This window comes from Aristolochia californica, unplaced genomic scaffold, assembly GCF_029961685.1.
Source record: "Aristolochia californica isolate CCGP_79_NKW_82.1479 unplaced genomic scaffold, dmAriCali1.0.hap1 SCAF_6, whole genome shotgun sequence".
NCBI lineage: Eukaryota > Viridiplantae > Streptophyta > Magnoliopsida > Piperales > Aristolochiaceae > Aristolochia > Aristolochia californica.
The window spans coordinates 43,263,599-43,290,109 of record NW_027182257.1 but is presented as its reverse complement, the minus strand read 5'-3'; the positions used below and the strand labels follow the sequence as shown (position 1 = coordinate 43,290,109).

At 40.6% G+C, this 26,511-nt stretch overlaps 2 protein-coding genes and 1 pseudogene across 2 annotated transcripts; 1 reads left to right on the top strand and 2 right to left on the bottom strand.

Moving 5' to 3' along the window:
• The first annotated feature begins 506 nt into the window (after window positions 1–506).
• LOC137934056 (alpha-amylase 3, chloroplastic-like) lies at window positions 507–16,252 on the top strand. The gene is made up of 13 exons (XM_068778256.1): window positions 507–1,028; window positions 1,152–1,282; window positions 1,756–1,810; window positions 2,526–2,648; window positions 3,774–3,894; window positions 4,842–5,200; window positions 5,907–6,577; window positions 10,401–10,590; window positions 10,961–11,067; window positions 14,024–14,273; window positions 15,281–15,403; window positions 15,575–15,742; window positions 15,826–16,252. Exons 1-13 carry the CDS (start codon window positions 756–758, stop codon window positions 15,982–15,984), a joined length of 2,730 nt encoding a protein of 909 aa, XP_068634357.1. The 5' UTR covers window positions 507–755; the 3' UTR covers window positions 15,985–16,252.
• Window positions 16,253–16,504: 252 nt separating this feature from the next.
• Window positions 16,505–17,935, bottom strand: LOC137935473 (protein RESTRICTED TEV MOVEMENT 2-like). The gene is made up of 2 exons (XM_068780122.1): window positions 17,806–17,935; window positions 16,505–17,709 (listed from the first exon to the last, which is right to left on the bottom strand). The coding sequence occupies exons 1-2, from the start codon at window positions 17,933–17,935 to the stop codon at window positions 16,505–16,507; spliced, it is 1,335 nt and encodes a 444-aa protein (XP_068636223.1).
• Window positions 17,936–19,180: 1,245 nt separating this feature from the next.
• On the bottom strand, window positions 19,181–20,651 carry LOC137935472 (probable carboxylesterase 8; annotated as a pseudogene).
• Between the last annotated feature and the right edge of the window lie 5,860 nt (window positions 20,652–26,511).

The window sequence follows — 26,511 nt, the reverse complement described above, 5'->3', positions numbered from 1 at the left end:
TTTTAAATATAGGTTAGAGCTCAAACCCGACTTAAACTCAGGTTCAAACTTGGTTAAAGATTTTAGGCCCGAGCAAGATTCCAATTTTTGGCTCTAAGCTAAAATAGAATTCAAACTATTTAGATCAAGTCAAACTTGAACATATATAAGTTGGAGTTCGGTTATGCTCGAAGTCACCCCTAACTGCAACCAGACTCCAACTCTAGGGTAAGGGAGGGCACGAGGCTACGTAAACTTTAAACCCATGCATGGCTCCTTTGATCTTCATGTAGCATTGTAACAAATAATTTTCTAAAAAACAAAAGCATGCAATATAAGACATGAAAATTAACAAAGTTATAAAATTAGAGAAAACCCTATGAGAATTGAACCCAAGTGATATGCTTAGATAATTTATTTCCACGCCCACAGAGACAATGCAGGCCACTCACAGTACACCAATTCGTCGTTTACTCTCAAAATAAACAGGGTTGTCTCCGTTGGCAGCACCGACACTCTCTCCAAAATCGCGTCGTGTCTCGTTTGAAGGATTTTTAATCAAGTTGCAGTCATTTCTCTCTCCAAAAAAGTGTGACATTGCAGCACGATACGTAACTCGGAGTTTACGCCTTCATCATTATACCTTTTTAATTGTTGATCTCCGACAAGCTTTATATATGAATCCCATAGCCACATGAACTCCTAAATATCCGTTAACCTGTATAATTAACCCGTTGCCACTCTCAGATCCTTTATTCTTGTTCGCATCTCTGGAGATGTCGTCCGTGCGGCTGAAGCCTGTCATCCGCCTCTCTGACATACAGAACTCGAAGCTGTCGCGGAAATCCAAGAAGAAGTTGGGTTTTTCTTCCTTCAAATACCCTGATTATTCTCTCTTCAGTGGTTCTGTTCGCTTCTGTAAATTTAGTTCGCGGTATCTGATTCTTCCGGTAATTAAGTCAAGTCTCACAGAGGCGGCTTCAGTGGAAACTGACGCGGATGCTCCTGTCTTGTTCAAGGAAACATTTCCGCTGAGGCGGACACAAACTGTGAGTGGGAACAAGTAGTAAATGGAGATACATCCTAGTTAATTGTTTATTTCTATGTTTACCTTTTTTTTGTTTGTTTTTTTTGGGCATTGTTCTGAACCTCTGCTGATTGGTAATCTTTAGGTAGAGGGGAGAATTTCAGTGAGATTGGCTCGAGGAAGTGATGAGAAGAATAGGGAACTGACTGTGGGGTGTAATCTTCCGGGGAAATGGATTCTGCACTGGGGTGTGACTTATGCCGATGATAATGGAAAGTGCGTTATTTTTATGCATTTTAATTTTTTTTACTTTTATTAAGTTAAATGTTGAATAGCATGGATACTGCTAGGTAGAGAAGGTAAGCGGCGGTACTGTGGAGCTCTTCAACAGTTTGCTTGGCCGTGACAGTTAAAACCAGATTTAACTGGATTACATGTTTGTTTATTTGAGCTCCTCCTTGGGTTGGTTACAATTCCTAAAACTGATTTCAGTGTTAGCCATGTATGAAAGTTTTGTGTCTAATGATCAGTGCAGTTATCATGTTTCATGGGTCTGAATCATGGAGGCTATATAATTAAAAGATTACTTTGAGGTATATTAGCATTAGCAATTTTGTTATTAAAAGATACTGGCAATCATTATAAGATTAACGGGGTGGAAATGAAAGTAGATGTTTGTCATCTTTGGGGTTTGGTATGATTAATTTTTTCTTCCTGAGAAGCCTGAGATAATTTTTGGAACTTTGCAGTGAGTGGGACCAAGCTCCTCCTGAAATGAGACCTGCAGGTTCTGTTCCTATTAAGGTATACATGGATCCCTCTCTTCTTTCTTGCTAGTGGCCGTGCTGGAGCATGGATGTTCTACTATGACATGATCTGTTCTAACGAAAGTTGAGAGCAACATTTTTGCACAGGTGGCTGTGTAGGTGGCCTGCGCTTGCCACCTGATGGTTGCCAAGATGGATGACCATAGTTGAGAAGTCTTTGTCATTGTGTTGGACAAAGGCCATCAGATCTATGGGAGTTTTTTAAATAACGAGCAGTTCATTCACTGTTGTCTGTTAGGTCATTTGTCCCAGGTGTTTCCGAGGCACTTACATTGGTCACCCAATTGCTTGCATGCATATGAAATGTATGCTTACCTTGTAGGAATTTTTTTTTTGAAAATGAACCCCTCCAGTTAATATTTAATTTTTATTCTCAATTCCGGGGAAAAGAGGGCTGTTTCAGATTGGTTGATGGCCAGTATAAACCATTTGATGTATCTTAACTTTCATGTAGTCAACCCTGTCACAGCTGAGAAAGAGATTTGATAGAATGGGACGAATAAATATTTACTATCCAATAAATATTTGAAAGAATGGTTGGAAATTGGAATGCCTTTTTTTTTTTATGTGTGTGTGCGTGTCCTTCTTGGACTAGAGCATTTTCCTTGAGCTCAGAAAGTGCTTGGCTCACTTGGCTTATTGACAATCCTGGAAATTTACATTAGTTATTTGTTTGTTCCTTTCATTTTCAGGACTATGCGATAGAAACACCACTCTGCAAATCTTCAACTACTTTGGAAGGGCAATTGCTTCATTCAGTACAAATCAATTTTGACGTTGACAGTTCTATTGCGGCTATAAATTTTGTACTGAAGGTTCTAGTTCTCTGACCTTAAATTTTAAATGACAATTAAAGTGGGATACATAGTTACAATCAGATCTGGAGAAGCAAAAAACTGGGAAATGATGGGATTTGTCTAGTAACTGGCTTGCTAACACATCTATGAAGCAATGTCCAGAAACAAAACTATGCTTCTTAAGGTTTCCCTTAGATGGGGTTATGTAACATATTCACTATGATAAGTGTCCTTGACTGCATGAACCTATGGTATGTTTTATTTCGTGACCATATTTGATGTGGTAGAAAATGCAACCTAGAAGGCACAGAAGTTCACGACATGAATCAAAAGATAGGAAGAGCATTTCTAATACGCTCTTCCTATAATTCAAATATAGATCAAAACAAACAAAAGAAAGCATTTCATCTCCACATTAAATATAATGGCAACTGCAATAAATGGTCATGGAATTTGGAGTCTTTTTGCCCTGAAAGGTGCCTTGATTATCTGCTACGTGCATAGCTGAAAATCCATTGAGATGTCCAAATATGTGCCACATCTCATTTATATGTTTGGTGTGTATGTATGCATGCTTTGATGCTCATTTGACTGCTTACGGAAGCATGCGCTTGCCTTGCCCAGGAATGCATTTACACTTCAGGAAACACTGAATGCTCTAGTGAGGATTGCATCCTTACTGAAATGTTTCCTTATTGAAGCATTTCCATTTCATTGTGTTCAGTGTTTTACCAAAAAGTTTTGGGTGCTTATGCTATCAAGATGTGGTGGGCACTACTGAAGTTTCTCCTCCTAGAGTGTACAGTGTGCATCAATGTAGTCATGCAGGCAAATGTGGCAAACACATGAAAGTTTGTAGTGCATTTTTTGGCCATGCCGTGGTGGATTTTGGCTATGTCAGTTATGATAGTTCAATTGCTGCTGCCAAAACTTCATCTAGTGAGCATCTTGAGGAGTGCTTCATATGTGCTTGCTTATAACTAAACATTATTGTATTTTCAGTTTTGGAAATGTTTGTGAGTGTTCTAAATGATTTTGTCCTACATTCTGTGTGTATTGCCTGCTTGGGAGTTTGGACTTTTTTGAGACCTCTAAGAACAAATGTCTTTTTCTTTTGCTTTTTATTTTTATTTTTAAATACAGGAAGAGGAAACAGGAGCCTGGTTTCAGCACCGAGGGAGAGACTTCAAAATACAACTTTCAGGTTGTCTTGAAGAAAATAAAAATACTGTAGGTGGAGCAAAAGGCTTCAGTATCTGGCCAGGTTATTTGATTTCACAAATAAACTGAGTGTGTGATCCATCTTTTAGAAAATTGAGGTCATTTGTTTGAGTTGTAGACAGCTTGAGTTATCTTACTTGATTAATTTTATTAAACAATCTTTATTTGTTTTGATGTTCTGAGTTTGGTTTAAATTATTATTATTTTGACAAGATTTCATCAGCTTTGAGGTGGTTTGATAAACATAGGTTTGCTCCTTCCTGTAGGTTTTATTTTTATTTTTTATGAAGATGTATTTTTATTATCTCCTTCCTGTAGGTGAGGTGATGCTTTAGTTACTTCTGCCAAAGTGCTGAGCCTTTCTCAAAGTAGCATGATATTACTCTCTCTCTCTCTCTCTCTCTCTCTCTCTCTCTATATATATATATATATATATATATATATATACACACACACATATACATACATATACATACATATATTTTTATTAATCAATTAATTTAGTTTAAATATTTTATAAATTGCCATGTCTACCATGAGAGTAAGTAGAGGCATCTGTTACTTTGTCTTGCACTCTCTCTGCATTACTGTTTTGGGTGGTCAGGCAGTATCTCATAGATTTTCAAGAAAATAGCCAGAGTTTTCTAGAATTACCTGAAGACACATAAGAGTAATAGAATGTAGATGATTGGGACAAATCAAATACAAAACAAGCACAAATCGTTCTCGGCGTAAGGAGACATTGCCTTGACATGCTGGACACTTCAATTTCCAAAAAAGATGATTGTGGCTAGAATCAGTTTTTCACAATAAAATTGTGAAATCTTGTCATGATTGCATGTGGGATATCATCATTTAGTTTTTTGCTACTCCCCTTTATTTCAAAATGAAGAGTATAAGAAATTTAACTTTATTTGACTATCTTGTCCTGTGAGAATACTTAGCCAACAAGGTAATTACTGACATTTGACAGGTTCTCTTGAACATCAGGGGCTTTAGGTCAGATATACAGCATTATGTTCAATCCTGAAGGATCTCGATCAAAAGCTGAGGATAATGCTGGTGAAGCAAAAAGTCCTAAGCAGCAGAATCAGCATCTTGAGGGATTCTATGAGGAATATTCCATCCTAAAGGAAGAGCCAGTTACAAACTTTTTGACAGTATCCATTCAGCGCAGTGTAGATGTGCTGAAGAATCTTGTGCATTTTGATACCGATCTACCTGGAGAAGTTGTGGTTCACTGGGGTGTCAGTAGAGTCAGAGATACGGAGGATTGGGAGATACCTGATGGCCCACATCCACCTGGAACTAAGAGCTTCAGGAAAAAGGCTCTTCAGACGGTATTACAGGTATTCATTTAGAAAACCATGTTTCTTATTACTATGACTGCATGCACGTGAAGTACTCAGATCTGGAAACAACTTGACTTATTTATTTATTTATTTATTTTGCATGACAAATACAACTAGACTATGCAATGGAAATGCCATTTACTTCTTTGCTTTTGAGTAATTTTGTACCCGTTATTGGATGCAAAAGGAGAAGTACACCCATTTTGTTACTTGTATAATGACAACTAGTTTCCCCACATCATAGGTCAATGGAAAACAGGAACCTTGCTGATAAAATCCCAAGGTTAGTGTTGTAGATAAGTCAGATCTCAAGATGCCCAAATTCAATTGCAAATTCCTGAAAAAATTAAAGTAGATAGGGATTTGGATAAATTATCATTTCTCTTATGTGTCCTTTTTATATGTGCATGATGCAGTCTGTTAGTTTTCACGATTGAGCCTTGGCTCAGTGCCTCATAGGGGCAGGGAAATTAATGTGAAGTCTTGGCCAAGTCTTACCAGGTTTATGGTCTTGTGTGTGAGACAAACAGTAAAAAAAAAATGTAAAAATCACTCTATTTTTTACATTTATTTTTCAACAATATAGTTGAAATTCATAAAATAGTTATTAAAAATAGCTGTAGTTTTAAGTTAAATAAAATTAAATGCACACCTAACTTCTACTTGCATTCATTACTTACATTACCAAGAACTCTGTTAACAGCCAAAAAGGACTGGTGATGGAAGTTGGGGATCATTCTCTCTCAATAAGGAATTTGCAGGATTGCTTTTCGTCCTCAAGATTAATGAGTACACCTGGTTGAATAACAAGGGCAGTGATTTCCTTGTCCCTCTTGGTGGCACCCAAGTGCATAATGCTGACCCACAGAATACTGTTGAAGTAGCCAAATCTGCCCCTACCTCTGCATCTGAAAAGATTGAAGAGGCAGATAATGCAAGTTCTCGTGGTGCTTATACGGATGGAATAATCAAGGAGATAAGGAATTTGGTTAGTGATATTTCTTCAGATAAGATCCCAGAGTCAAAGCTCGAAGTTGCCCAAGAAAGGATCCTTCAAGAAATTGAGAAGCTTGCTGCAGAAGCTTATAGCATCTTTAGAAGCTCTAAGCCCACGTTTGTGGCAGAACCTGCATCTGGTACAGAGATAATGATACCTCCTGTAAAGATATGTTCAGGTACAGGTTCGGGATATGAAATACTTTGTCAGGGGTTTAATTGGGAATCTCACAAATCAGGAAGATGGTATTTGGAACTTGATGACAAAGCAAAGGAGTTGTCTTCACTCGGTTTCACTATAGTATGGTTACCTCCACCCACAGAGTCTGTGTCACCAGAGGGCTACATGCCAAGGGATTTATATAACTTGAATTCCAGGTAACACTTAGGAATTTATGCCCTTCTTATCTGTTATTTTAATTGCTGGTTTCTCTGCAGCTTTTTTGAGTTCTTCAAAGATTATATATGTTTTTGTGTGCTACCATATACATTTTTTTTTTACAGGCACGCTATCATATACATTATCAACTTTCTTTTCTGCCTTAGTTATTATACAGTAGATTTGAACACATATACCTGCAAGAGTTTATATCCAGGAAAACCTAGTAAACTAAAAATCCTGAAGCTCGGGGAACAAAAACATTATCCAACAAGTAGAACCTTCCCTTCTCATTCCAAAACTAATCGTCTTCTTCGTCTGCAGGTCCTAAAAGAACACAGGTAGTAAGATAAATGTTACTGAACAATTTAAAGACTTAATAATATGACTTTTAAATAAAAGATTGATTGAAAACTTTGGAACAAACAGAATTGAGTCTAAGGACATTTGTTGAGTAGTATGAAATAGTACCATCCTCCTAAATGGGAGAGGTGGACCCATCAACTAAAGTAACTCAATGATATGAAGAAGAAGGATTAATATATTGAAATAAGGAGGACATACTTACCTTTCAAAAAAATAAATAAGGAGGACATACTTGACATGTGGGTAGAGGCTCTTTAATCAATGATCCAAGAGGGAGAATGAGATACATTCAGTGCGGTCATACCTATACTTGTCATTGTGGCACTTGTATAGGATAAAGGATGAGACTCAGTAGTAGGAGACGTAGTAGATGGTGCAGTCAATTGGTTGTTGTACTAACTATTAAATCTCTTTATAAGACCAAGTGGGAGAAGTGATATTTTTTCTATGACTATGGAATTGGCCCAGGTAAATTTACCAAATTTCTCTCAACACATATAAAAAATATGGTTTGACCAACCATGGTGAATGCATTTTTGAACCCCTCTAATCGTTTCTACCCTGACCACGGGTAGAGAAAGACCAACCTCGACCTTTGTTATTCCCACCACGAAACTGACCATCAGGCTTACCAGTAGATTATTGAAGGTTAAGAGCAGTAACATCTGATAAACTTCCATCTATATCATGTTTATCTACTACTGCACCTTCTACTCGAAAAACTCTATTAAAGGTGCTCTAAGGTGGTTACATCCTTATTTGCCAATAATTAGGTTCAAATGGTATCATACTCAGAGCCCAAACCATCTAGAAACCTAGCTACCTGAATCTGATTCTCCTTCTTAAGAATATCCTCGACATTTGCAGTAAATGGATGAAAGGTGCTGATTTCTTGTAACTCCCCCCTCATTTGAGTGAAATAATGTCACTGATCTATCCCTGTGTTTCATATTAATATTCATAGATCTGAGACAAATTACTTTCATGAGATAAAATAGACTCCAAGGTAGTTCACATTGCCTTTGCTGTACTACAACTCAAAATCTGGTGACGAAATTGTGATTCCATGTTGTTCATCAACCAGGTCATAACTAGATTGTCTTCTGCTTCTCTGTCTTCAATAATTGGTACAGGGGGATCATCTTTAATTTATTTGGCCATCCTTCTAGCCTTCAAATACATCAAAACAAACTTTGACCAATTCACATAGTTTGATCCATTCAACTGGATTGTAGTTATCTGAATAGGCTAAGAGTGTTTTCTGTCTGAGCTCTCAGATGTTCTTTGGACAACAATTCGTGTGCTGGATTCAATCATTCAATTCTACAAAACAATTACAATTTAACTCAATATGGTGTCAATAAGCAGTATAATCACTTTCCCCGATTTAATTTGCCTGCAAAGGCAAGTGGGCCCGAATATCAACTCATCTAGGGGAAAACAATAATTAATGTATCCAATTAGCAATCCAGAGTACTCATAGTCAACAATTAAGACCACAAATTGAACCAACTACATGAAATTAGGATGACATAGGCTTTTAGGTTGACGATGGAAGCAGTATTGGGTATGATGCAGGCAGGAATGAAGCTATGCTTCAAGTAGAGAGCATTGAATGACTTCAAATCCCAATAGTCATTCAATTAACAGTAGTAGCCACTAACCAAGAGGTTATGGCAGGCAGAAAAGGGGAAAAGGTGAGATTTTTACCCAACCAGTCCAAATTTATTGGAAGAACCTTCAATGGAGTTGCTGAAGATTGAGAAAAGATCCACAAAATTGGAAGAAATCTGCCCAAGATTGGCATTATTGCTTTGATAACATGAAAATTAAGAGATTTGAGGAAGAAAATGAGAGAAATAAGAGGGGAGAAGAAGAGAACAGCAAGCAGCCTAGGCTGCTGTTGAAGTTCGTGCCAGAAAGGCATGAGCTTCTCCTTTTTATTTCAGGGTTTAAGTGATAACTATGAAAAGGACAAAAATGCCCCTAGATACAAAAAATCACCAATCTCCTAAAATAAACCTCTTATTTGAATGAAACTTGAACCATAGAATGAAAACATTATCTACCTAACAAGCATAAGCTAGGTTAAAACAAAATATAGGAAATAACCAAAATACACTGGTATTTTAAAAATGCTTTTAGTGGATGCGAGTGTTGACCTCCCTCTTTGGGCCCTGGACACAAATGGAAATTTCTCTGTGAAAAGCTGTTTCAACTATCTTAGTGGCAGGCTTCCCCCCAACAAAATCAAAATTTTCATTTGGAGTTCCCTCCATGGAAATTTTTTGACAATGGACAACCTCCATAAGCATGGCACTGCTCCCTCCCTTCCCTCACCACCCCCCACCCACCCCCCCCCCCCCCCCCCCCCCCCCAATCCACGACCACATATTTCCTACCATCTCTGTGACTGCGAGGATGAATTAATTAATCACATTCTGGTCCATTGTCTCTTTGCCTGGCTTGTTTGGTCTCATTTCCTCTGCTGTTTTGAGCTCCATTTATGCGCTCTGGATTGCTGTGCCAGATTTCCTCTCTCAGCTGCTGTCAACGACTTTGGCTAGGAAGGATTGAACAATGTTGAAGGCTTGCATTGCTTTCACCTGCTGGTCAATTTGGCTGGAGCATAATCAACGACACTTCCATGGCAAATACAACTCTCCAACTCTCCTAGTGAGGCCTTCCATAAAGCTCTGAACAGCATCGCCTCATGGCTGACTACTGAGAAGCACTTCTGGCAATTGAAGCTGGATTCAGCTGTGGGAAGTGGGTGCAAATTGCCTCCTTAACTGACCCCAAACCAGTCAAGGTACAGCATGGGTTCCACACCCCCCCCCCCCCCCTCTTGGGTAGCATCAAGTTGAATTTTTACGGCAGCTCCAGAGGAAACCCGGGGCCTGTTGGCTATGGAGGGATTTTCTGATCAAGCACTGGTTGGGGTCTGCTCTTCTTTGCTGGTCTCTTCGGCACTTCTGACACCATTATTGCTGAATTGCCTGCTCTTGATCATGGGCTCAGGCTTTTCAGAGAACACTTTCAAGGCAATCTTATTTTGGAGGGTGATATCCTATCAGTAATTAACTGGTGTATTAAGCATTCCCCCTCCCTTGGCACTTGCACCATTTTTTTTATTTAAATTATGGACCTTGTGTCCAATGTAATCTTTTGGAATCATGTTTTGCTTTCGGCCAATGCTTGGGCTGACTCGCTAGCCAGATAAGGAGTCTTTCATCTATCCCTCATTGTGATAAGCTCTCCTTGTCAGACATTGTAATCTCCTTTTTGGCCTGGTGCCTCTTAATAAAGCATCTCATTACTAAAGGAAAAAAAAGGGTTTTCAGTGCATTAAAGTGAATAAATTAAAAGTTGCTTGCTATTACTCCCATCTTTCTCATATCACTTGATTTATGTCTTAAAAGAATTGTTCCATGATTATACTCTCTTGACCTCCAGGTATGGAAGTATGGAACATCTCAAGAGTTTGGTGAATAGATTGCATGAGGAGGGTATTAAAGTCCTTGGTGATGTGGTCTTAAATCACCGATGTGCTCATTCTCAGAACCAAAATGGTGTGTGGAACATTTTTGGGGGTCGGTTGAATTGGGATGACAGGGCAGTTGTTGCTGATGATCCACATTTCCAGGTATGCATTTCTGTAAGGTTTCTTCAGAATTTTTTAACATTGCTAATGAACTAAACCAAGGCCATATGGTAAAATGACAGTTTCTCTGCCCTGGAATAATTCAAGTAGAAACTCAATGCAACATAACATCCTTGTTTTCTTTTTCTTTTTTTGGTTTGAAAGATTGATGATTTTATTGCAACAAACAATGATACATGAGGGGAGACCTTCCCTTACAATGAGAGAACATCCTTGGTTTCTCATTATATTTCTCAAAAAATTTCCATATTTCTTTTGAAATACCGGTGATTTTTCTGCTGATGCAAAGAATTATTTGACCAAGTTGGGTTATGGTAACGAAGTGGGTACTTGCATAATTTTCTGTATACAGGGCAGGGGCAACAAAAGTAGTGGAGACAATTTTCATGCTGCTCCAAACATAGATCATTCACAGGATTTTGTGAGGAAAGATATAAAGGAGTGGCTGAACTGGCTAAGGTTTGTGGACGTGTCAGTTTCCCTTATTTTCTTGATTTTGCATGACATGGAAATGGAAATGGAAATGAATCATTCTCTAGAGTTAATATGCATTATTTGTGTAACTTCATAAACTTTGTTATTTAACAAAATGATTTTTTTAGGGTGGAAATATTTGCTTGTATTTTGATGGCAATGTTACTACAGATGAATATTAGTGGATATTGCAAATTCTTAGTGTGAGCCCTAACCTATAATGTCCTTGGTTTAATTTTCTCATTGAAGCATGATTCCTAGGTCATTTATACCCAAGCAAGTTTACCTTTGTGGTAGCAAGATCTTTTTCTCTTTTTCCTAGTGTTAGAATTTGAAGAATAGAGGAGGAGAGTTCTAGGAAGAAGGAAGAGAGCAAGTAGGGGGAGAAGAATAGAATTCCACTCTGATTTAGAATTGGTTTGGTTGTGTTGAACAAGGTGATAGGGTCTATTTATAGGTGCCTATTCCACCTACCTCACTATCACACTACGAAGATTCTTTAATTCATACACCTACCACACCAACGACATTGCACTCCTGCCACACTTGCATAATTTAGCACTCTAGTTCTTCTCCAATTACATGCATGCCACATTTCTAACTAAATTATGTACAAGTCCCTTCTTTTCACACAATTTTAAACTAGGGTACTTTCAATAGAAAATTACATAGTTCTTCAACACATTGATGAAATTTCTTTTTAATGAGAAACTTGTGATTTTCTTAGAGGAAGAAATTTTACAAACGAGCAAAATAGTAATGAGTCGTGTCAATCAGAGAACTGAAGGGCCCTTACTGCAATACAATCTGCTGATGCAGTACTTTTTTCCAGGCCTCCTAGAAAAATTATGTGTATGCACCAATTCTTGGATTCCCTCAAAGAAATGCCAAGAATCCAAGGAAGGTAACTGTTGTTTTTCCACCAGCTTATAATCGCTTTCAAATCTCCTTCAACTGCAAGGGGGGGTGAGTATGAGTTCCAAGTTTCTGTTTGAATCGTGTTGACTATTTCAAGGTCCCGGAGTAAGGGTGGTATTCTCCTTATTCTCTCTAAACGTGTGGTATTCTCCTTATTCTCTCTAAACGTGCCAATGAAACTAGCTGGACCTGGATTCCTTTTTGCTGTTGATGTTTGATTTGACTGAGCTGGCTATTGAGGGTTCCAAGGTGAGTTTGTTGGATATTTTGTGGGGATAGGCCAGCAAGCAGTTTCTAATTTTCTGGATCCTAGAACTATCTTTGAATTCTTCCATGAAATCAAACCAAGAGAAAATTTAGTGTAATCTTTTACTATTTTTTGCAAACGATCTTACTATGATTCCAAAGTGCAATTTATCAGAGACTCTCTCCAAATGCATTGAAGAGTAATGACCAAGGAGACTTCATTGCACGATCTTACCAAGTGGTAGGGGGCGCCAGAGCAGACATATTGAACTGAATATCCCCTTTAAATATGACTCTAAAGCACAAGTTCAATCCACCTTGATGAGCTGAAGATCTCCAGACATTGAAAGGTAAAAGGCAATTTAAGAGGGAATGGTTAACGGTTTCATTTCAGCATTCCAAATTTTTACATATGAGGCTCACAGCGTGGGAAATCTTTGCTTAGCTAATCCATCTAAGATTATAATTCTCTTTTTGCTGCATGCCAATTGAAGAACAGTCTTCAAATCCCCTTGCATTTCCAAGGAGAGATCATACTAGTGGATGTTGGCAAGACGGCATAAAACATCAAAGTATGAAGGCACAAAGTAGTACCTATCAAGTTCCCTTTTTTAGACAGCTCTATTTATGAATTATTTTCTAGGGAAAAGCTTGATCTAAAGGAAAGAGATAAAGGGTAGACAATGAAATAACTATTCTTTTCACCGATTGCACTGACCTGAAGCACTTGCTGTTGTGCTCCTGACCCAGGGGCAAGCTTATGAGCAAAAAGTGTGGGTATGCCTTATAGATCAGCTTGTTAGCTAGTTTGCTTAACTTACAGATTATTCATGTGGTGTCTGTCTGAGAGAAAGTGCAAGTCGAAGCTTGCTGACTTCAAAGCTCATGCAGCTAAACTCTTGTTCCTATAGGAATAGACAGTCATAGATAAGCGTTTGTGTGAACATGGGTCAGGTGCACATGCACTTCTCCTAATCCTAAATTAGAGCAGTTTGTTTCAATAGCCAAACTCAGGCTCATGTTGGCAATGAGGTTAACTTGATTGCTTGAAATGCTTGAAATGCTAAATGGCATAAAGGGTGGCAGCTGTGGCTCACAACAATGAATCCAGAGTGGTCTAGATCTTTTTTGGAGTTCATATTCCCCCTTACAGTGGTTGCACAAAAGTAAGGTTTTTAATGGCTAAGGCCTCCTCTCTCCCCGTCCCCCCCTCCTCACTGCTAAACTTTGATTATAGATTGGGGGCCAATTGTTATGGGAGGCCACCCTTGTGATTGTTGTCAGTAATATCTGTATGACATATCTGCTCTCATTAAATGTAGTGGTTCTACGAGTTTCAGGTTCTCATGAAAGGTCCATGACTCTTTAGTGGCTCTTTTCCTTGTTTTCTTTTGTTGGAAGGGACTAAACCTTTGTTATCAATTGGGCCCTAAAATGTATGCTCCTTGGGGTGAGTCTTACTTATTTTGATGAGGTTGTGGACATTCATAGTTCCTTTTCCATTTCTTAGTTTTTTAACCAATTTCATTGCAACACTTTTGTGTGCAGAAGAATCTCCTCCACTTACAGTATTTTTTTCCATGAATGTTTTTTCATTTTTATTTTTTCTCTTTCTGTGTTATTACCATTCAAAAAGGCTCTCTGTGTTTGTCTCTTCCCTCTTTTTTATAAGTTATCATTATTTTGCCATTCAAATTTTTTTTCCTCATTATTATAATTATTATTTAGACATGCCTTCTTTTGGCTGTTGTTCACAGTTGTTACATGTGAAATGCAGGAAAGATATTGGATATGATGGGTGGAGACTGGATTTTGTGAGAGGATTCTGGGGTGGTTATGTTAAAGATTATATGGATGCCACTGAGCCTAACTTTGCAGTGGGTGAGTATTGGGATTCGCTCAGTTATACATACGGTAATATGGATCCCAATCAGGACGCCCACAGACAGAGGATCATTGATTGGATAAATGCTACAAATGGAACAGCTGGTGCATTTGATGTTACTACGAAAGGGATCCTGCATGCGGTAAGACCCTCTTGGTCCATCTAGTAATTATTTTTAAACATTTTTGTTTAGATTGAGATGACCGGATTTTAATAGCTCAGGATGGGGGTCTTTTCTATTATGACTCGTGCATTCTGAAAAATAGTTGTGCCTGTATGTAACCATTATGCCATGAATTTAAGTTTTCTTGATGGATTCTTCAAAACATATAATCCTAATTGAATGTCAAAGAAAAAAAAAAGGCTTATGATGGGCAACGGTGTGCTCAAATGCAGCGTACCAATTACGCATGACTATATTGGCTAAGGACAGGGCAACTAAGATACCATCTCCATTTGCTTCATTTTCCGAATAATCCTTGATCTTTATTATTCACCTTTTTGTGCTTATTCTTTCATTCAATTGATATTGTTTATAAAATGTTGAAAATACTCTTACTTTTGACAAATTGCAATTTACTCTTACCCAGAGGAAAATGTTGAAATTACTCTCATTTTTTACTAATTGCGGATTACTCTTAACCCTAGGATTTCAAAAAACCATTACTCTGACCCCCTTGGTTCGGTCTTTTGACAAATTTGCTTTATTTCTAATCTTTGCAACTTATTATTGTTATTATTGTCATCATCATCTTTTAAATGAAAGAACCTCTTAACTTCGGCTAGTCATTTTGGAATGGATCTGGACCCAACTTTATATCTAACTTGTATGTGTAGCATAACTAGTTTATTTGTGAAATCTCATGCCCTGAAAGTGCAAAAAGCTGGCTTGTGTGATCTAAATATACCGTATCTCCAGTGAAATGGTTGGAAGAATGATTCCTGGTAATTACCTCATCATGGGTGCAGTTTTTGCATGGTGACCGTTCTATGAACAATGATGTATTTATGTATCTTCCTGAGTATTCCATTAAATGTTAACATTCACAACTGACAAGTTAATAATGTTTTGTATTGAAGATGCATTTTTATTAAATCTGTTTTTTTTTATACCATTTTGATTGCTGCATTGCTGGGTTTTGTGAGCAGGCTCTGGGAAAATGTGAATATTGGCGATTATCAGATGAAAAAGGAAAACCCCCGGGGGTTGTTGGGTGGTGGCCATCCCGTGCAGTAACATTCATTGAAAATCATGATACTGGGTCCACTCAGGTTTGTATTTTCTTCCTGTCATATTGGTGCTTGGAACCTGTGATTGCTAATGCTGGGATTATGTTCTAAACAAAAAGCCACTCAACTTGAAGTAAAGGGATGTGCTGTTTTGAGTACTTTTTGGTTGATTCTTTTTTGTCTTATTAGCTGATTTATTTAATATTGGTAAAGGGTCATTGGAGATTCCCGTCTGGAAAGGAAATGCAAGGGTATGCCTACATCCTGACACATCCTGGAACGCCTGCTGTCTTCTTTGATCATATTTCCTCTCACTATCGGGATGAAATTGCAAAACTGATCTCTCTCAGGCATCGGTCTAAGATTCACTGTCGGAGTACAGTATGTATCAAAACATCAAGTTCATTTTGAAAGAATTAAATCACGTTCTCCTTTGTAACTCCAAATTTATGATTATGATTCAGGTCAAGATAATCAAGGCAGATCAAGATGTTTATGCGGCAAACGTTGACGAGAGAGTAGAGATGAAGATCGGTCCTGGTCACTATGATCCTCCCAGTGGTCCTCAGGAATGGGTCGTAGCTGCTGAGGGTAGAGATTACAAGGTCTGGGAAGCAGTCTAAAGATTATCCTTTACTGTCCGCCGTTGACATGTAAAATGTAAATCTGTTGTACAATAAAAAAGCCTAATTTGAGGGGTAAGATAAGTCTATTCAGTTAAAATTTAAACAAACAAAATTTGTTACTCATGTATGATTGATTCATTTGGCTTGATTCTGAATCCACAAGAAGAAAAGGGAACTGTATTTGTTGGCTTGCCTCTTGTATGTATACTTTTGGAAGACTCTGGGATCCTCTTTACCAGAGAGAAATGCAAAAATGCTGATGAAATTACTTGTTCTTAAAGTTATTTGGAATTGATAATGAATCGTCTGATATTAGTGTTTTTTCTGGTATGAAAAAGGAGAACTTTCACACTTTGTGAGTGCTGGAGACAACAGAATTTTATTTTATTGATTGAAAACCCTTTTGCAGGGAAGTTGTCTACCAACCATGCAGTCTTGCAATGGTCCTTATTCATTTGCTTATACACACTTGTAAGCTATATTCACTCCATTACAATTACAGATGGAACTGATAGTACTAATTGAATTTGAGCTTGCGGGAGACGAATATCCCGACAGAAAATGCCACCACTGCTGTTGCAATCAGTGCTTTGTTCTCCCTCGCCTTTTCCAGCAGATTTTCAATGAAATCAGTCTCTAACCATCTTTTTTTGTCCTCAATCCTCCCCTTTATCTCATCCCAGTTTATTCTTTCTTTCCACCTCTTTCGACTTTCTTCTGCCTTCCCTCCATCTTTTTTCTCTTTTGTCTCTTTCTCTGCTCTCTTTTCTCCCTCGTCATTCTTCTTACTTTTAGCCTCTGCTTCCTGAATCCCTTCTTTCTGTTCCCTTTGCTCCCCCTCCGTTTCCTTCATTGCATCATTTTTCCGACTTTTTCTGTCGACCATCTGTTCCCCTGTTGCATCTTGTTTCTCCTCTCCCTTACTCTCTTTTTGTTTCTTCTCTTTGCTATCTTTTTCTCCCCTTACATCTTCCTCATTCTCATCTCTCTTACCCTCTCCTCTTTTCACTTCCTCATTTTTCTCCTCTATCTTACCCTTTTCTCCCCTCACTTCTTCCTTCTTCTCCTCTTTCTTACCGTCCTCTGTTCTCAGTTTCTCTTTTTTCTCCTCTGTAATACCCTTTTCTCTCCTTACTTCTTCCTTCTTCTCCTCTTTCTTACCCTCTTCTCTTGTCAGTTTCTCTTTTTTCTCCTCTGTAATACCCTTTTCTCTCCTTACTTCTTCCTTCTTCTCCTCTTTCTTACCCTCTTCTCTTGTCAGTTCCTCTTTTTTCTCCTCTTTACTACCCTTTTGTCCCGTCGCTTCTTCCTTCTCCTCCGCTCTCTCATTCCCTTCCTTCTTACTTGTGCCAACGTGTTCACCATCTTTTTCTTCCACTCCTTTTTTCTCACTCTTTTTCTCGGTATCACTACCAGCTTCATCTCGTTTCTCTTCCTTCGGTTCCTCAGACTTTTTCTCTTCTTCTTTCCCAGTGTCCCCAGCAGCAGCAGTCGCGACTTCCTCCCGGGGTTCTTCCTTTTTCTCCACCTCCTTCTTGGGAATAGTCACGAACAGTAGTCCATGTTCAAATTTCCCGCTAAGTTTTTGAACATTTGCGTCTTCCGGCGCTTTGAAAATCTGCCTGAACCTCCTGACCTTGTTCAGTGCAATTCGCCTCTCACCGCTTACCGTAATGTTGCCCAAGTTATCCAGTTGCAGCCTTATTTCTTCTTTCTTGAAACCTGTAACCAAGAGCAAAGAGCGGTGATCTCCGATTTTTCTATTTCATTTCAATAGAGAAAGAAAATGTGGGCAATGGGGAGCGTCAGAAAACATACCGGGTAGATCGAGGAGGAGAATATGGCCATTGGAGTCGTGTGTCCAATCAGAGGTAGGTCGAAAGTCCTCGTAGACCACCCGCGGAGTGGCAGGTTGGCCAAGCCTTGCTCTGTCTCTCCAGCTTTGCATTATCGAGGGTAGGTTGAAGAACAGAAAACAACTGATTTTGTAGCTTGTAAAATAGTTGTTGGGATTGCAGAACACAAACCGTTGAAGAAACTTGCAGAAGAAATTCAACTTATATAGGTTTCCGCCGGGAGAGTTTCTTTCTTCTCTGGAAATTCTAAATGGGCGGCAAGCGGCTTCCTGCGCTCGAGGAATGCCAGATTCTTATTTCAATTTTGTTTCATCTGTAACATGTAAAACTGGGAAAGGCAGAATTCTTTGCTTTTTCGGCACGATCTCTACTTGTCTGCATTGAAGGCATTGAATTTTGGAATGCATCAGATGGTTTTCCTCTGCTTTTATTCTCTTCTTGCCGCCAACGACTTCCCAGCTGCACGAATCTGTATAAACACAAATCTCTGCGACTGCTTGCTGAAGAAACAATCAAATAGGTGAGTTTTCAATCATCCCAATTCATATATTCTCTGAATCCCAGTTGGAGAGATTGATTGATCCCACTTGGGTGCTGAAACTGTGAAGGACTTGTTGTTGTGGATTCTCTGTTAGAAAGCGAATCTGGGATCAAAATGTTGAGATTGCTTGAATGAAGCCTCTTGCTGGGTATTATCTGGAATTATCTGCTTTCCAGTTCTTGTCGCTCTATAGGAGTCACCATGATCACGCGGCAAGGATTGTCGTTCATGAAGTCTGAGAACTCGATAAATTATATTGGTGCAAACTTAACAATAATTATACATATCAAAAGGAGAAGATCACAACACTGCTACATATTCACTGTACGAATGACGTTATTTCAGTTTCTATCAGTTGGAATCGAAACAGAAAGGTGCAAATCTGGAATCAGCATAAAATGTGATTCAGTAAAGAAGATTTTAAGAAGAAAATGAAATTTAAATCACTGAATTATATTTAATATCTCATGTTTCATCATTGAAATTTATTAATTTTTTTTAATTTTCATAGTGATAATATAATGAAGTAATTACATTGTTTTAAACATATTGAAGTAAAGACATTTTATAAATAGTGTGATTATTTTTTTTTAAATGGGTATAGTTAAGGTTGTGGACATACACGAGTTGAACCTCGATTCTTCTAATTATAATATAAGAACTCCCAATTCTTAGGATCAGAATCCCTATTCAAAATCGGCACTGAGAGCCCCTGCATGTCTTTGAATCCAAACAGAGAAAAGCAAGTAGAAGAAGAGGCGGCGAATCATTCACAATCAACTACTCGAACTGTTAATTACAAGGTTATATTACTGACTCCATTGCTGAATCCGGAGACGAAGCTTTTGACGTCCATGGCAAGAGTCTCCATTGCCCTTGCATTAAAGAGTTCCGCACCGTGGTGACCACCTTCCCGGAACTGGGTCACCAACTTCACTCCCTTCTCCTCCAGCATCTTCGCAAACGCTCGCTGCCGATCGCTTAGAGGGTCCCCCAGATGGCCGCATACCAGACTCCTCGCAGGCTTCCCATCTCCTCAGCCGGCGGCGCTCCATTCATCGGATTGCAGAACTCGTGGTCTCGGTGCGACCCAGATGGTAGCAACAGCTCCCACATCAAGTCCGTCACCGGCAGCGGAAGGATCATGTCGTTGGCGAGCCTTAGCTCGGAGTCCGTTCGGCGTACGCCACCGAAGAATGGCTGGATAAATATCAATCCCGGATTTCAACCGGACCCAGATCGGTCTGCAGTGTCCGCAGCGCCGTATGGTAGACGATATTCCCTCCCGCGATGCTGCCTATGAGAAAGCAGCGTGAGACGTCGCCGTGATCACGTATCCACGGCTCTTGCGCGCTCTCGTCTCGGACCCACTCGACGGCGGCGACGGCTTCGTCGTACGCCGCCGGGAGGGGGTTCTCAGGCGCCAGCCTGTAGTCGACGGAGATGACGATAGCCGGTAGACGGCAGGTCATTTCTTCCGCGTGCACATGATAACCCGCTGTCGCGGGGCTAAAGCAAATAAACCCCCCGCCATGGAAGAAGATGAGTATGGGAAGCTTAGTCTCGGAAGGAGCCGAATTAGGTCTATAGATCCGCAGCCGGATGTTATGGTTCAGGTTGGAGACAACGTCCTTAGAGAAGGCTCTGGAGGTGGGATCTCGTCTTCTCCGACGGGGGAGCAAGTGGGGAAGAAGGGCAGCCGCGTCAGGGAGCCATCCTCGTTTCGAACTAAGCTCGTGGCCATGTAAGGGTCAAAGGTGGAGGGTTCGACGACTGATTCGAACACGTCCTCGGTTGTCTCGCTCTCCCTCTCCCTCTCCCTCTGCTCTATCTCCATGAAGAATTCGGAGAACGACGAATTAGACTGTGCAGAAATTTATGGAAGCGATGGCATCCCACTGTTACGACAAAACGATGATAATAAAGAGACATGTAATCACACGATACAAATTTTTATGTGGTTCGGCAAATTGCCTACATCCACGGGAGCAGTATATTTTCTTTTCACCTTTTACACAACCAGCAGAGACCCTTCTCTGCAGCGTCGACCAGTCCTTCTCTTCCGGCAACGACGAGGCACAACAGCCTCCTTTCGCAACGGCGAGAACAGTCCCGAGGGACAGAAACAGTGACGACGTCCCGAGCTGCTGTTTCTGGACAGAAACAGTGACGACCTTGCTCCTCCGGCGACGGCCTCGCTCTTCCGGCGACAACCTCGCTCTTCCGGGGACAACCTCGCTCTTCTGGTGGCAACCTGAGTACCGCATAGCTGTATTTCCAGCAACAGCGTCAAAAGCCCTGATTTTCTCTCTTCCGCTCTCTGTTTTCCGAAGACACCACGAAGAGGAAGAAGAGATCAAATCAAACCAAGGGAGATTTTAATTTTCCCTTGATTGTAGCTTACGCCAAAGGGCAAATTAAAATCATGAATACCCTTCATGTCCTGCTCTCACGTATGGACCAGACCCCACCGTGCTCAACAATTCTCCCACTTGGAGACTGGTACACCCACTATATCACCCTCTTCCTCAAACATGATATCTACTACCTCTGCAACTCACTACTCTTGTCTTCATGCTAGAAGACTAACTGAAGTTGCGCACAATTTCAGTTTCTCAAGTGTAACACCCTTTGTCAACATATCAGTAAGGTTCTTACTTCCACAAATTTTTTCAAGTGCCAACTGTCCATCATCTAACAATGATCGTATAAAATGATACCTAATCTGAATGTGTTTTGTCCTGGAATGAAGTGTTGGGTTCTTGGCAAGGAATATGTCACTCTGACTATCGCTGTAGAGAGTGCCCTTCTGATTTTTCTTGCCATATTCCTCCAAGAAGCCCTGTAGCCAGATCATTTCCTTTGCAACCTCTGATACTGCAATGTACTCAGCTTCTGTGGTAGACAAAGAAATTGTTTTCTGTAGATTTGAACCCCATGAAACTGCAGTACCACCCAGAGTGTAAACAAACCCTGTTGTACTTTTTCTGCTATCAATATCTCCAGTTAGATCAGCATCAACATAGCCCCTCACCTCTAAACTCTTTCCTGAGAAACACAAGCACGTATCGGAGGAGCCTTTTAAGTACCTCATAATCCACTTCACAGCTTCCCAATGTTGTTTTCCTGGGTTACTCATGTATCTACTCACAACTCCCACTGCATGGGCAATATCCGGTCTAGTGCAAACCATAGCATACATAAGTGAACCAATAGCTGAGGCATAAGGAACCTTACTCATGTAATCTAGTTCCTCCTCTGCTTAGGTGACTGATCCTTGCTGAGTCTGAAGTGACTGCCCAAGGGTGTGCCAACTGGTTTGGCCTTATCCATATTGAACCTGCTGAGTACCTTTTTCACATACTCAGCCTGCGAGAGTCTCAACGTGCCTCTGACTTTGTCCCTGACAATTCTCATACCAAGGATTTGCTTCGCAGCTCCCAAATCCTTCATTGCAAAGTGCTCTGACATTTGCTTCTTCAAATTATTGATCTCATCAATACTAGCCCCTACAATAAGCATGTCATCCACATACAGTAACAGAATGATGTAAGAATTGTCAAAATACCTAACATAGCAACAGTGATATGCCTGACATCTGATGTAACCTGCACTGGACATAAAGCTGTCAAATTTCTTGTACCATTGTCTGGGAGCTTGCTTCAGGCCATACAAGCTCTTCTTCAGTCTGCAAACTGAACCTTCCTTTCCCTGTATTGCAAACCCCTCAGGTTGGTGCATGTAGATGTTTTCTTCAAGGTCTCCATGAAAAAAAGTTGTTTTCACATCTAACTGCTCAAGAAATAAATCTTCAGTAGCCACCATGGACAGTACTAACCTGATGGTTGTGATCTTCACCATAGGAGAGAAAATCTCAGAGTAATCAATACCCTGCTTCTGCTGAAAGCCCTTTACAGCAAGTCTAGCCTTGTACCTCTTACTGCCATCATGCTCAGTTTTCACCCGGTACACCCACTTGTTGTGCAATGCCTTCTTCCCTGGTGGAAGTTCAGTCAACTCCCATGTCTGATTTTCTAACAAGGAATCCATCTCTTCCTTCATTGCCAACTCCCACTTGCTAGAATTTTCATCTTGCAAGGTTTCTTCATAACTCTGCGGTTCTCCACCATCTGTCAGCAGAATATAATTCAAAATAGGTGAGAAACGTTGTGGAGGCCGAATAGTCCTAACTGACCTGTGAACTACATCTGTAGGAGTGGACGGCTCTGGATCTGACTGAGGAATAATAGGAGTGGGTGCACTGGACCCACTCTCCCCGTCACTTGCATCTTTGCACTGCACTGTGGCCTCTGGTAGGTCATCCAATCTCATAAACTCGGACTCCTGAGGAGCTGCTTCAGCAACTGTACTGGACTTGTCCTTGTATACAATCTTCTCATTGAAAATCACATTCCTGCTTCTTATAATCTTTCGACCCTGATCATCCCAGAAACGATAACCAAATGTTTCGTCTCCATAGCCAATAAAATAACATTTTCTTGACTTGGCCTCAAGTTTACTACGAGCATCAGAATCAACAAGAACATAAGAAAGACAACCAAAAAGTTTAAGATGAGAAAATTTGACCTCTTTCCCGCTCCAGGGCTCCTCTGGCAATCCACAATCCAACGGAACTGATGGTCCTCTGTTGATCAAGTAAACTGTAGTACAGACTGCATCTGCTCAGAAAGTAGGTGGTAATCCAGCGTGCAACCTCATGCTTCTAGCACGCTCATTGATGGTTTTGTTCATCCGTTTAGCAACTCCATTTTGCTGTGGTGTCCCAAGAATGGTCTTCTCCATTTTGATACCTTGAGTTACATAATATTCTTTAAATCCGCCATCAATATACTCACCGCCATTATCAGACCTCAAACATTTCAGTTTCAAGTCTGTCTCTGTTTCAACCATGGCCTTCCAAATTTTGAACACATTAAATACCTCAGATTTATGCTTCAAAAAATAAACTCATACCTTCCTACTATGATCATCAATGAACGTGACATAGTAACGAGAACCTCCAAGGGATGCCACTGGGGAAGGTCCCCACACATCTGTGTGCACAATGTCCAGTTTTTCTTTCTTCAATGTTCTGCCACCCATCAGTTTTGTCATACCTCTCTGACTCATATGGCCAAGCCTGCAATGCCATAAATCTGATGTGCTTTCTGCAACGGTAGTAGCAATAGTATTAATCATACCAGTAGTTGAATAGAGTGTACCGGTTTTCTTACCCCAAGCCAGTACCAATGCTCCTTTGGTGACCTTCCAGGTGTTATCTGAGAACACCACTGAATGGCTACATTCATCAAGTTGCCCAACAGAAATGAGGTTCTTCTTCAATTCAGGAATGTGCCTGACCTTTTGCAAGGTCCATTTGTTCTTGTTAGGGAGTGCAATGTCAATGTCTCCCATCCCCACCACGTTCAAGGCTTCTCCATCAGCCAGATATACCTTCCCAAAGTCACCTGCAACATAGTTTTGCATTATCTCCTGATGGTAGGATGTATGGAATGAGGCCCCTGAATCCAGTATCCAATCATCAACTAGACTATAAACTGCAAGCAATAGTGCATCTTGTACTTCTTCAGTTACTGCATTTGCACTATCATTTTCGGTTTTCTTAGGGCTTTTACAGTTTCTCTTTAAGTGGCCAGCTTTGCCACAGTTCCAGCAAGTTGCCTGCTGACCAGGCCTTGACTTACTCTTGCTCCTGTACTTTGACTTTGATCTATTTCTGTTTGAGTTCCTATCATGTGATCTCCCCTGAGAATCAACATTCAATGCGGAACTCGAACCCGAAGTCTCGCCTGAATCCCTCCTGCGTACCTCCTCAGCCAAAATCAAATCACGAATATCATCATATTTCAACTTTGATTTACCGGCAGAATTACTCACAGCCATTCTCATGGCTTCCCAACTATTTGGCAATGAAGCCAATAGTATCAGTGCACGTATCTCATCATCAAATTCAATTTCAACAGATGACAAATGATTTGTGATAGTATTAAAAGCATTCAGATGTTGTGCAACAAATGTACCTTCTACCATCTTCAAATTAAATAACTTTTTCATCAAATAAACTTTGTTATTCGCTGAAAGCTTTTCGTACATACCTGACAAGACTTCTAAGAGACCCATAGTCGTCTTCACCTTACTGACGTTGTATGCAACGGACCTCGATAGGGTTAGCCGAATAATCCCCATAACCTGTCGATCCAACTGATTCCAATCGTCTTCCTCCATTTTTCCGGTTTCTTCCCCAACAGTGGAAGATGGAGTTTTCTCCCATGGAGGTAGTCCTCTATCTGCATCCTCCAAAATCCATAGTCCTTGCCATCGAACTTCTCGATCCCCGATACCTTCACTTCGTCTCCAGCCATCATTTTTCCCTCAGCCGAACCTCAGCTCTGATACCAGTTGTTATGACAAAACGATGACAATAAAGAGACAGGTAATCACACGATACAAATTTTTACGTGGTTCGGCAAATTGCCTACGTCCACGGGAGCTGCAGAGGATTCTTATTTCTTCAATTAGAGGAATCACAATACAAGTGAGACCAATATCTTTTCTTTTCACCTTTTACACAACCAGCAGAGACCCTTCTCTGTAGCGTCGACCAGTCCTTCTCTTCCGGCAACGACGAGGCACAACAGCCTCCTTTCGCAACGGCGAGAACGGTCCCGAGGGATAGAAACAGTGACGACGTCCCGAGCTGCTGTTTCTGGACAAAAACAGTGACGACCTTGCTCCTCCGGCGACGGCCTCGCTCTTCCGGCGACAACCTCGCTCTTCCGGCGTCAACCTGAGTACCGCGTTGTTGTATTTCCAGCAACAGCGTCAAAAGCCCTGATTTTTTCTCTTCCGCTCTCTGTTTTCCGAAGACACCACGAAGAAGAAGAGATCAAATCGAACCAAGGGAGATTTTAATTTTCCCTTGATTGTAGCTTACGCCAAAGGGCAAATTAAAATCATGAACACCCTTCATGTCCTACTCGCAGGTATGGACCAGACTCCACCGTGCTCAACACCCAGTTCCCACAGAAGAAGAACTGGGGGAGAGGGAGACTGGTAGTCTGGTCTGGCGTCAGTTGATTTGTTTATGGTAGTTGAGAACAAAGAGTCATGTACAACTGAGACGATTGAAAGCCATTACTTCCTTCTATATAAAGCAATTTTTTTGTTAACACCCAAAATTCCAACCACGGTGTCGTGATTATCATTTATCGGTGTAAACTATCTATAAAATTACAAACTCTACAGGTTTGTCTATATTTCAATCAAAAATTATTTTTATATCTGTCACTATGTTTATCTTTATTTCTATCATGCCCCGTCAAGATGGAGCTCCGAGTGGAAAGTCCAATCTTGATCTTAAAAAAGAGGATGTTTGTTCTGGGAAGTGGTTTGGAAAGAGCAGCGGCATTGGAGGTGGTTGAGTAGAGCAGTGGCAGGTGGCTAGGGCAGACAAAATCGCATCGTTTGAAGGAAGAACAACGGTACTAGAGGCGACTGGGGCAGACAAAATCGCATCGTCTGAATAGGATGATGTCGCATGTGTGAAACTCACGCGTGCGTGGGACGACCTTAGGTCATCTCGGTGCTACCAAGACGCGCGATGACACTGGAGGGGCGGTCAGTGCTGTGGCTAGAGGGGTGAACGGCCGTGACAGTGACGGCGAGGAGAGCAACGATTGTGGCTGCGGTTGATTGGCAAATATTGCTAGCGAAAGAGGTGAAAATTTGGCGACAAGCGATCCTGTTTGACGAAATGTAGAACTGAGTGGACGGGGGGGTTTGTGCTGCGGCGCTGACGATGGTAGTTGTCGACAAAGCGGACAGTGGCAACGAGGTGGACCAATTTCAGCAAGAAATTGGCAACGATAGAAGAGTGAAGGTAGAGCAAGGAAGTGTGGGGGGTTCTGTGCTGTGCTAGCGAGGGAGATTGTCGGAGGAGCGGACGATGGCGGCGAGGAGAGCAATAGTGACAACTCAAGGAAGTTTGAAAACAGAGGAGGGTGGTCGCCTGCAGGCGGCGACAAAGGATGTTGGGTGAAGTGGCAATGGCAGGGCCAGCAATGACACGAGGGTGGTCGGTGACAGGTTTTTTTTTTTTTCAAAATC

What these genes read in the sequence shown, in the direction of transcription:
- LOC137934056 (XM_068778256.1), top strand. Translation starts at nt 756, where the DNA reads ATGTCGTCCGTGCGGCTGAAGCCTGTCATCCGCCTCTCTGACATACAG. An exon ending in CAGGTTCTGTTCCTATTAAG is followed by an intron (nt 1,811 to 2,525) that starts GTATACATGGAT and finishes TTTCATTTTCAG; the next exon opens with GACTATGCGATAGAAACACC. An exon ending in CTCTTCAGACGGTATTACAG is followed by an intron (nt 5,201 to 5,906) that starts GTATTCATTTAG and finishes CTCTGTTAACAG; the next exon opens with CCAAAAAGGACTGGTGATGG.
- LOC137935473 (XM_068780122.1), bottom strand. Translation starts at nt 17,935, where the DNA reads ATGCAAAGCTGGAGAGACAGAGCAAGGCTTGGCCAACCTGCCACTCCG. An exon ending in TCTCCTCCTCGATCTACCCG is followed by an intron (nt 17,710 to 17,805) that starts GTATGTTTTCTG and finishes TCTTGGTTACAG; the next exon opens with GTTTCAAGAAAGAAGAAATA.